The sequence below is a fragment of the Condylura cristata genome, unplaced genomic scaffold (genome assembly GCF_000260355.1).
Source record: "Condylura cristata isolate star-nosed mole 26May11 unplaced genomic scaffold, ConCri1.0 scaffold00050, whole genome shotgun sequence".
In the NCBI taxonomy this organism is placed as follows: Eukaryota; Metazoa; Chordata; class Mammalia; order Eulipotyphla; family Talpidae; genus Condylura; species Condylura cristata.
In genome coordinates this window covers 1118136-1128821 of record NW_004567151.1, presented here as the reverse complement: position 1 = coordinate 1128821, position 10686 = coordinate 1118136, and the positions used below count along the sequence as shown (strand labels likewise).

Below are 10686 nucleotides of genomic sequence, written 5' to 3'. Positions count from 1 at the left end.
GCCGTGTCCCGCGCCCGCGGCTCACCCAGGGCACTTCCGGCCCTGGGCGCGCGTCTCGGGCAGAAAGTGACGACCGGAATGGCTGAAGTCGCGCGCCGGGAAATCCCATCGCGTGTTTGGTTAGGATAGCGCTGGGGTGCAGATGTCTGTGACTCCGAAAGTAGCCCTCGCTGGCACGCACGCTCGCGCAGAGCGAACACCCTGGACAGAGCAGAGCCTTCCGTCCAGTCCCTCCAGGTGGCGTCTTGGGCGTGCCAGGCGTTTATTTTACTGGCCCGCCCAGACCCTTTCCAAGCGTGCTCTTCACGCCACTCATCCCAAACCTGTTCCGAACACGTCTGTATCAGACACCAGCCAGGCGTTCACAGTGAGAGCCTGGAGTGCTAAGACATAACTGTTCTGCACCTTTTCTTATTAACCGGCAGCCACTTGAGGAAGCACCATAGTGTGTCTTTGCAAGCTAGTTCACGGAGTACAGCTGTTCTAAAGCGTGATCCCTTCCTGAAGTCGAACCGTGCGTGGTGCGTGTCAGCCTGTGGGGGGGTGCGGGTGGGACTGGAATGGGGGGTGGGGAGCCGCCCAGGGCCGGCGCTTCAGGAGGTGGGTTATGTCCAGCTGAAATCAGTTGGGGCCTTTCAAAGGCTCACAGAAACTCAGAAGAGTGAAAATTGGGGGCCTACCCCACTTTTAGGGTTATTATCAGAAATGGGCCAGCGTCTCATCCCAGAGCGCCCGCTCTTGTCCACGCCATGGCACCCAGTCGCCTCTCTCCTTGAAGCTCCTCCCCTCCCTGGCCCCTTCCTTAGCTCAGGGTACAGGCCAGCACCTGCACTCGCTGTCTCTAGAACCCTAACATGTGGGCCTCCCCGGCGCCTTAGGGGCTGTTCGGTGCTGCCACGTGACGGCCTGAGTTCGATCCCGGCCAGGGAGGGACCCCCACGGCGCAGCAGGCCCCCCCATCTCCCCGCTGCTCCCCGCAGCGGTGGGTTTCAGTGGACCCGCCTGTTCTACTCCCCACTCTGACCCCACGAATCCTCTCACCCCCCAGCCCCAGTTCTTTCACACAAAAATAAATAAAATCTTCAAGGAAACGGAACCCCAATATGTCCGCAGATTCTGTGTGTACTGTAATCAAATCTGTCTTTTTTTCCCATCGCTAACTTGCCTGGTGTTAATTTGATGACTGACCCGCCCCAGACGACCCCAGGAGGGGCCGGGGAATCTCCGCCCCCTCTGCAACAGTAGCTACTAGTTTGAGGCGTTTCCAAGGGAACTGTAAGTTTGATATTAAGTACAGCTGTCTGGATCTTATTAAACTTTCATTCTCATGCCTGGATTTCATTCAGTTGGATGTTAGAACCTCAAATCTTCTCGTAACCGTGTTTTCCTAGCTCTGCAGTTGGGAAGAAATTGCATTTGAGAGTAAAAAGCAAAACAAGAACAGTTGCTGTTCCGAGGATTTCTGTGGTTTACGGTTTCTCCTCTCTCTCAGCTCTGTTTGACAAAGTGTGACCTTTCGTCGCCGTGCTCTGATTACGGGCAAGTCACCTTGAGATCCTGGTAATGGCTGAGTCTCCTAGGGTTACCCCCGCCAGCACTTCCCATAGCAGGACAACCTCTGAGTACTACGTGGAGGCATAAGTCATTACCGTCTTCACTCTTCTAGCCGGGGAAAGTGTGTTTGCTGTTTAGAAGGTGACATTTTAATTTTTTCTAAAAAGACATTGCGAAGTATATTTGGCAATTCATAAGCACTACAAACCCAAGCCTTTATGGCAAAGTGCCCACTTTGTGAAGACACGAATTGGTAGACATTTTTTTGTAAATGAAAAAAATGTCAAGACAAATTCTTTCCCCTGGTAATGAGGAATAGCCCAAACTTGAATTCTCAGAAGCTTGAAGGTCGGAAAACATGGATTTAAAAAGTGGAGACGCATTCGCCTAGACACATTCGAACAGGCAGATGGATGAAGCACACTGCTGAGGGGAGCAGCGGGGAGACAGGAGGGGTCCGCCGCACCCTGGGGGTCCCCTCCGGGGCCGGGGATCGAACTCGTGCTGAAGTGGCTGCGGCTAGCTTGCAGTGCTGCATCCCAGCCTGTTGCGACACCAGGGGGCCAGATCATGGCTCTCTTGCCCACCACCGCCTCGGTTTCCGGAATTGTGCCCGACTTGCCGTGCGCATTTGTTGAACTAACGAGTTGGAACTGAGGCGACCTTAGATGTGGGAGCTGGAGAGCGACGCCCACTGGTGGGAGGGGAGACTGCGCCCAGAGTCTGGAGCCAGCCCCTGGGGGTCTCCACCAGGGTACCACGATTCCAGGCTGGTGTCTAGTCGAGTGTTTGACGGGAAATAAGTCTGTCATCCCCGCTCTTGTGGGTGACAGAGCCCTTCAGGGACACGTGTGACAAGCACAGGACTCTCACGGCAGCGAGCGGTAATAGCAAGCGGAATCCCCTGAGATAGAGACTTCCGCACTGTGGCAAGTGAGTCCCAGCTGTGTGAGACCAGCTCGGCCTTTGTGAGACAATTAATCCGCCACGTCCACAGCCGGAAGAACGAAAGGCATGTGACCGTAATCTGAGAAAGCACTTGACATAATCCAGCATGCGTCGGTGGTGAAAACACTCGAGAAACGGCGAGGCCCTTCCTCAGCCTGATACAGACGACAGACAGTCGCAGACAATATCAGCCTTAGGGCGAAGACTCAGCTTCCTCGGTCATGTGAGGAAGTGAGGAATAGCGGGGCGCCTCTCCCCTCTCCCCTCAGAAGAAACATACACATGTTGGTAGGGAGGAAAGAAAGAAAGCTGCCAGGGTCTCCCCGGGAGCCCAGGGGTTGAGTCTCAGCTGTCACCCCTATGGCCTGAGTTCGATCCCCGCCCCGGAGGGACCCCCAAGGGCGCAGCAGACCCCTCCTGTCTCCCCGCTGCTCCCCTCAGCGGTGGGTTTCAGTGGCTCCACTTGTTCTGCTCCCCACTCTGGCTCTGCTGGGTCCCCTCACCCCACCCCTCTGGCCTGCACCCCAGCTCTACAAAACGCTTAAGTAAACTTTTAAAAAAATCAAGGGCATTCGCTAGTCGGTTGTAATCGGGGTCCTAGCCATCTGCACTTAGCAGAGCTCTGTGGTAACGTGTCGGATTAGTCGTGGTGCTGTGCTGTGTCACCGAGCTCAAGGGCTCCGTTTCTACCTCTGAGCTGTGGCCGTGTGACGTCTCTAGGGGCAGGTCTGTGTGGGCAGCTGCCTCCCTGGACAGGCCGAGTCATTTTGAAGTAAAGGGCTGCGTTGCGCTCGCCCTGCCAGGTGTGGCTGGAGACCGCCGGGGTAGAAAGAACTGGGAGCTGAGTGACCCCCGTGTGGTGGGGACTGTCCCCTTCAGGGCGTCCCGTGGATTCCTTTGCGCGGGGCCTGGGCAGGCGCTGGGACCCCTGCTGTGCAGGCCTCAGCACGGAAGGGCGTGAGGAGCAGGTGTGGATGCGGCGCTCCGGCCCACCGCTGCACTGACCACTTGAGATGGTTGGGCCTCTTCTCCCAAGGGACCCGCGCCCTCCACCCGCGGGCCAGGATGCCTTCCCTCGGGCTGTGCTCTCCCCCTCACGTCCCCCTCCCCTGCCCCCTCTTCCCCTCCCCGCCTCCTGTGAGTGGATTTGCGCGTGTGTTTAGAGCCCCTTCTGCAGCTGGACAGCCTGAGCTGTATCAGCACTAGCGCATCGGCTTCTCTAGCAACTGCAGAGAAGGAGGAGCTGAAGTCATGCACCAGACTCTCCCTTCCTTGGATTGATTTTCATCCAGATTGTAAAGTGTCCAGTTAATACCCCAAGCGCACTGGCGAATTCAAGCCAGAATAAATGGCTTCATTGTGAAACTGAGTGGCAGGATGAGCTTGGGCGCCCTCCCTGGGGTGCAGCCGGTGAGGACTCAGCACCTCAAGCCGGCCGCAGCCGCTTCCCCAGCCAGGGAGGGGCCCCCAGGGCGCGGCAGACCCCTCCTGTCGCCTGTTGCTCCCTCAGCCGTGGGCTTTGCCCATCTGCCTGTCCTGCTCCCCACATCACCGCCTCCGCCCCTTTGCGGTATCCCAGTTCCGTGTGCATACATAAATAATTTCATTTTCAGAAATTACCTTCTCCATCGATGGTCTCAGGGCACAACAAAAACTCAAAGCAGAGATGCGCGCGGAGCCTTCGGGGGAGTGGGGAGCCCGTGCCAGAGACTCGCGTGCCCCCGCGTGGGGCACGGACTCAGGGCCTCGGCGCCCCCTTTCAGAGGACGCCACCCTGTCTGGTTTGCCGAGGGCTCTGGTCAGCGTGGCTGTTGCGTCCATAAACGCCCTTCATAAGCGGTCAGGGCTGTCCCCTGTCTCCGGGACCTCGGTACCGCCTGTGTCTTCCTCGGGTAGCAGTTGGGAGTACAGGCCGACGCCCAGGAAACAGCCCCTGCTGCCTGCATTAGCTGCAGCCTCGCACCTCTTTGTTCCGCCACTGGAACCCCGTGACCTCCGTGAGCGTTCTTGGGGAGGCGGGCGGCCCCCCGGCCCTGGGTCTCGGGCCGCCCGCCTCCGTGCAGACTTGGGGGGCGTCTCTCCGTCTCTCATCTTGGAGCTTTGATGCGTGTGTTCTGAAGGGTTCTGCAGGACTTAGGGCAGCAGCAGATGGTAAACCTTCAGGCCGCCACCGGCTAGACCAGCGAAGTTGGGGAGTGAACTTTGATGAAGAATCCATAGTGCATATGAAAGAGCTTTCGCTGCGAAGCAGCGTTTAATTAAAAAATTAGCATACTAAAACCTTTGCAAATGTCTGGGCATTTAAAGAAATCTGAAATGAGTCCCGTTCTTCTGCAGGCCCCCCTATTCACCAGCTTGGTTTGTGTGGCTGGCTCTTTCCCGCGGGCCTCCCCTCCCACCTCAAGCTCTCCTGTAATTAAAACAGGGCTTCGGAGGAGCTGAGGTTGCTGGGCGTTCGAGGCACCCGGACGGGCGCTTCAGGTACACCTGGATGGCGGACGAAAATCGGGTCTGCAGGCCGCCTCCCACAGCCCTGGGCGACCCGCAGTGGCTGCTGGGCTTGCACCGCAGCCGCCTCCGAGGGCTCCCCGAGCCCGACCGGCGTCGGTTGGCGGCTTTGCTCGGCCGTCAGTCCACAGGGTGACCCCCGCCCCATCGTTTGCTCACCCGCAAGCTCCAGCACAAGGGGAACGCGGCTAAGACTCCGGAGAGTGGTTTCCTGGCCCCTTCGCACCTTCCAGTTCCTGTCCTGCCTTTCTCTGCTGAAGACCCATCTCGGGGGGTTGCACACGGGTCAGTTTGGCCCGGGCTGCGCTGGCTCCCTGACTTCACTGCCCATCAGCGCCACAGTTGTGAGCCCAAGGCTACTAGGGGGCCGGCCACACAGCGTCATGGCATCACAGCACATGGCCACACGGCCACATGACCACAAGGCCACACGGCCACACAGCGTCACGGCATCACAGCCACATGGCCATATGGCCACATGACCACACAACCACACAATCACACGGCCACACAACATCACGACATCATGGCCACACGGCCACACGACACATGGCCACAAGGCCACATAGCCACACAACCACACGGCCACACAGCATCACGGCATCACAGCCACATGACCACACACAGTCACACGGCCACACAACATCACGACATCATGGCCACACAGCCACATGGCCACACGGCCACATGACACACAACCACATGGCCACAAGGCCGCATAACCACACAACCACACGGCCACATGGCCACACAGCTTCACGGCATCACAGCCTGTCTGTGGATGCTTGGGAGTTGCACTCGGCGCCTTCTGCTCCCATAGACTTGGGGGTGGGGGGGTGTGCAGGGCACACCACTGGCTTCGGCTCCCAGGGCCTGTGTCCACAGGAGATAGCGGTGCCCAGGGTTGGCTGGTGTCCATCTTCTGTGGGCGGGATTTTTACCAGCGCTCGCGGGGAGGAGGTGGGCCTGAAGGTCAGCAGGGAGAGCACATCGGGGCATTCTGGAACGCAGGTAGAGTGCGTCTTAGCCACAGAAGTGCCAGCTGGCCAGCACCCTGTGGTTCGGGGCCGCGAAGGCCTCGTCTAGCCCTGGGCTTGCGTGTTAGCGACGGTCGCAGGCCGTGTTCCCGCTCCTGCAGGGCGCCGGGCGGTTTCATCGCTGACTCGTCTCAGCGTGACGTGCAGGCTGTTTGTAAATGGGCCACGCTTCAGGTCACCCTACCTCCCGCTGGGCTGGCGAGCTGGCTTCCTCACAGCCCGGGCCAGGCCCCTCCGGCTTCCGTTATTTGGATGCCGCTTTCCCCTGGCGTTGGTTTCCGTGCGAGTCCCCCATGGAGCATCTGGCTCGGTGACGTCTGTTCCGGTCACGTCGGGTGGACAGCGGCGGAACCTTGATGCTCCCACGGCCAGAATTCTGTCCAGGGCTGCTCGGCACACTGGACCTCGACACTTTTTTTCGACTTTCAGTTGGTGGTTTGGATTCCCGGGAAGTAGCCGGCACCCAGGTTGAGATTGATGTCCCCTCCAGTCATCCAAGACAGCTTCCCTTGCAAAGAGCTGCAGCTGACGTTATTTCGGAGACTCTGCACAGATGGTGAATAGAAATAGCTAGAAACCGCGAAGGTCTAGGAAAGGCGTGGCTGGCCGCTGACTGGACAGCCTTCTCCTTGGCCCTCTCCACACTCACACGCTTTCTGCGCTGACTCTTCATGGTCCTCCTGACATGCTGGCCAGGGTGGCGCCTCGCCTGGAGCCTGGGCACACCCCAGAAGGCAGCTGGCGCTTTCCCGCTCCTGTGCCGAGGAGGGGTGGGCCTGTGTCCTGCTGGCCGAGCTGAGCGGGTGCGGCCGGCCCAGTGGGGACATGTCACCTGCCTCTGTCCAGCTCAGAGCGGCCGTCCCGTCCCGCTCGACAGCGAAAGCCGGTATTGGCTTCTGCTAGACCCTGTGCTAATACGGCGCTGATAAGCAAGGGCGTAGGGAGAGACACATTCGTTGTTTCCATCAGTGGGGTGCACTGGCCAGCGCCATTATTTCATGACAGTTTTAGTGCGAGGACTTGTTCAATCACGAGCTCAAAGATGGCTTGAGGAGCCTTTGATGGAAAAGACAACTGTATCAAATTAGCACCAGATTAGATTTTCGTCTTTATAAAGGGAAGCAGCCCCACGAGCCGATTGGAAATGGATGTGTTCTCGTCCACAATGAACAAATTCGGTTTGAGGGTGAAAGAAGCGATTATTTTGTCCTTTAGGCTGACAGCTTTCGTTACAGATCAGCCTGCTATTGGCATTAAAAAAAGGTTTGGCTCCTTATGATTTTTGCACATGCAACTCTAATATTAATGTAGCGCCATAGCGCTGCTCATTAAGAAATGACTTTAAACGAGGGCGAAGCGTGTACGTGGGGAAAGGTACAGATGTTCCAGACCGTCGTTTCCTCTATGAATCCGGCCGTATGGCTAATAATTTCCAAGTGGCGAAAGCTCTTGTTAGCAGGGGTGCTGGTGTGTTAAGAATGGCTCTATAAATAACCGGAAGAACCCAAGTTGAAGGTGCTTCTTTTAAAGACGATTGTTAACTAAACATCATTGCCAAACAGATGGAAAGCGTTCGCTAGCCTGATGTTTTTAGGTCTAATTATATTACCACCAGCCCCGCACGGCTCAGTTGAAGAGGTGTATCCAGGGGCCAATTTATAATCATTTAGCCAACACCTGTTTGGGAGAAACTGACAGTCAAAGGGCACATTTAAAAAAAATCACATATGTTCTTGTGTTTATTGCCGCAATGTGAACGCGGTCTAGTTGCAAACAAACTTGGTAGGAGAAGAGAGCAAATGTAAACACAGCGGCCCTTCCCGGCCGCGGGTATCAATCTTCATTTGGCCTTTTGATCGCGGGCCCGTCAGGCCTCACGGCTGAGTGCGGCCGGCCGAGCGGGCCCCGGCTTGCAGGGGCATTTCTCCAGCCGGGCGGTTTCCGGCCGCAGCAGGAAGTCGCCGTGCCCGCGTGCCATCCCTCTACCTGGCGGGACCCGTTTGGGTGGCGCGGACCCTGTTTAGGTGGGTCAGGCGCTCTGCTGAGTGGCTTGCGCCAGCCGCTCCGGGTGTCAAAACAGAGGCTGCCTAAGGGCCTCTGTGTGGGGGTCGGGGAGTCCCGGGCCCTGTGCACAGGCCAGCTGCGGGGGCCTCCTGTCGCCCTCACTGTGTATCCATCGAACTGTCTGGGGGCTCTGCAGGGTCAAGATTTGGGGGTGCATATCAAGCGGAAATTGCAGGGGTTCAGGCCCACCCTACCCGAAACTAGTTTGAGCCTCGGGTTCCTCCCCCTCCTTTCACCTGAGTGTCTCTGCTCCTCCTGACGTCCTTCTCTGCGGAAGGATTTATGGGGTCACCCCCATTTTGCCCCCCCACACCCCGTTGATACCTCAGAGCGGCCTGGCTCCTGGCTCGCCAGCTCCCGGCACAAAGGGCCTTCTCCGTCCCCTCGCTGCCCCGTTGCTCAGTCACAGACGGTCACCCTTGGGGCTGATGTCTGGTGGACCCTCACTGTTGCAGCTCGAAGTTAAAAAGTTCAGGTTGGGCCTGGGCTTGGTCATGGCTGTGCAGGCAGCGGGCTGGGGGTGGGGTGGGGTGTGGGGCGACGCAGGGAGCTCTGGGGGCGTCTGAGAAGTGGGGTTCGTCCTGCTTTCCGTGGGACAGGATGTGGGAAGGTTCAGGAGGTCTCTGTGGGAGTCGCCAGTGGGAATGGAACGGAGGCGCAACACACGGCCGGGGAGCGGCCGAGACGCCCTTTATTGCTCAGCGGATAGTGTGAGAATGGAGCATCCGGAAGTTTCCTCCTCCTCAAGTCGACTCCTGCTGTTAATGCTCCGGCTTCTTCTCCACATTGTTCATCTTCTGAAGCTCAGTGTCTTTATCCGCCCTTGGCTGCCGGCTCTCCGCAGTGTGAAAAACATCCTGCCTGTGAGGCTTGCGGATTTCTGGGTACCCCGGTGTGGCCACATTCGGACTCTGACGGCCTTTGCGTGACCGCGGCTGGGCTGAGGCCTCGAGGGCCTGCGGACCCCAAGCTTCTGAGCAGCTGGGGCCTCCTTAAGAGGTTCGCCCACCCGCGCCCCTGTAAATGGTCACTTGCTGCCTGCCGGTCGGCGTGGGGCGGGCAGCGTGCGCCATCAGGAAGGCCAGCTTTTGGATTAAGGGTTTTCTCGGGGCGCGAGGAGAGCCGTGAGCCAACGTGGTGCAAAGTGGCCCCTGCCTGCTGTTTGGGGGACAGACCCCAGGCGGCGGGGACGCGAGCAGAGAAGCCCTTCGCGGGGCCAGTAGAGGTTCGGCAGGGCGAGCAGGCTGCGTGGGGTGTTCAGCTCCTGGAGCCGCTCGGACGATGGAGCTGACGGGGATCTCCTGGGGCGAGAACGGAGTTAAGGGTGAGCCCAGGTGGAGAAGCGCAGGTTCTGCCAGCCTTTGGCTGTGGCCTGCGTTACCGAGGTCACGTTATGGCAAGTTTTAGGGAGGGAGAAAATCGCAAGTTTAAAATCTGTAATTAAAAAAAAAAAAAAAAAACAAGTCCCTTAACTTGCATGTTCCCCGAGACAATTCTTGGCCTAAAAGACTTTTCTTTGCTTTTGGGAAACATGTAGAAACGAATCTAGGAAGCACATAAATGTTTTAGAAAGAAAACCATGTTAAAACTCAGTGTAGAGACGGTGACTTTAATCCTGTGCTTTAAGAAAAGATTCATCTATTCAGAAGTTAATACGGGGGAGTCGGTTCTGACTTGTCCTCAAACCCTGTCAGACAGGGTGTTGTGAGTTAGTGCTTCATTGAATCCTAAATCAATTATTACTTGTGTCTTTCTTACAGGTTTTGCTTGTAATGGACACAAGGACAGAACAGACGTTCATCTTAAAAGTAAGTGGTTTTGTATGTTTCGTGACTTCAGAAATTCACTGTTTTTATTTTTTAAAAGATTGACCTATGCACGCAGAACCGGGGTCCAGGCCAGAGGCGCAGGGGCGGTGAGAGGCTTCCCCAGAGACAGAGCGGGGAGCAAAACAGGCCGACGGATGAAGTCCTCTGCTGAGGGGAGCAGTGGGCTGACCAGAAGGGGTCTGCTGCGCCCTGGGGGTCCCCTCCGGGGCGGGGGATCGAACTCACGCTGAAGCGGCTGCGGCCGGCTTGCAGGGCTGCGTCCTCACCCATTGTGCCACCAGCTGGACCCTCAGGAATTTATTTCAAATTATGTTTCTGAAACAAAAAAACAGCATTTGGTATTTGCAGGTTATTTGGTATTTGGTATTTGCTTGTGGCGGTCTGTACCACGCCGGCTCAGTTGCCGAATACTCCCCGGCCTGCACTTTAAGAACCTCAGGTCAGAGCGTGCAGAGATGACGTGAACGTATCGATGGTTTCATACACTCAGTGACTAAGCGGAACAGGAGAGAAAAACCGGCCCGTTGTACAGTTTCAGGCTGCATTTGAAATCCACTGGGACAGTGCTTCTCTGAAAAAACACTCAGATTTGGGGCCTCCCTGGTGGTGCAGCGGGTTAAAGTGCAGCGCTCTGAAGCTTTCCGAAGCTACTGCAGCGCGAGTTCGATCCCCGGCCAGGGAGTGACCCACAGGGCGCGGCAGACCCCTCCTGACTCGCCCGCTGCTCCCCTCAGCAGTGCACTTGG

The 10686-nt window shown here is 57.3% G+C and overlaps 1 protein-coding gene across 1 annotated transcript in view; it reads left to right on the top strand.

Moving 5' to 3' along the window:
* RPS6KC1 (ribosomal protein S6 kinase, 52kDa, polypeptide 1) overlaps nucleotides 1-10686 on the top strand; it is a 72515-nt gene that overhangs the window by 37320 nt on the left and 24509 nt on the right. The window contains exon 11 of the mRNA XM_012734200.1: nucleotides 9872-9919. Within this exon, the coding sequence (XP_012589654.1) occupies nucleotides 9872-9919 (48 nt within the window). The remainder of the gene's footprint in view (nucleotides 1-9871; nucleotides 9920-10686) is intronic.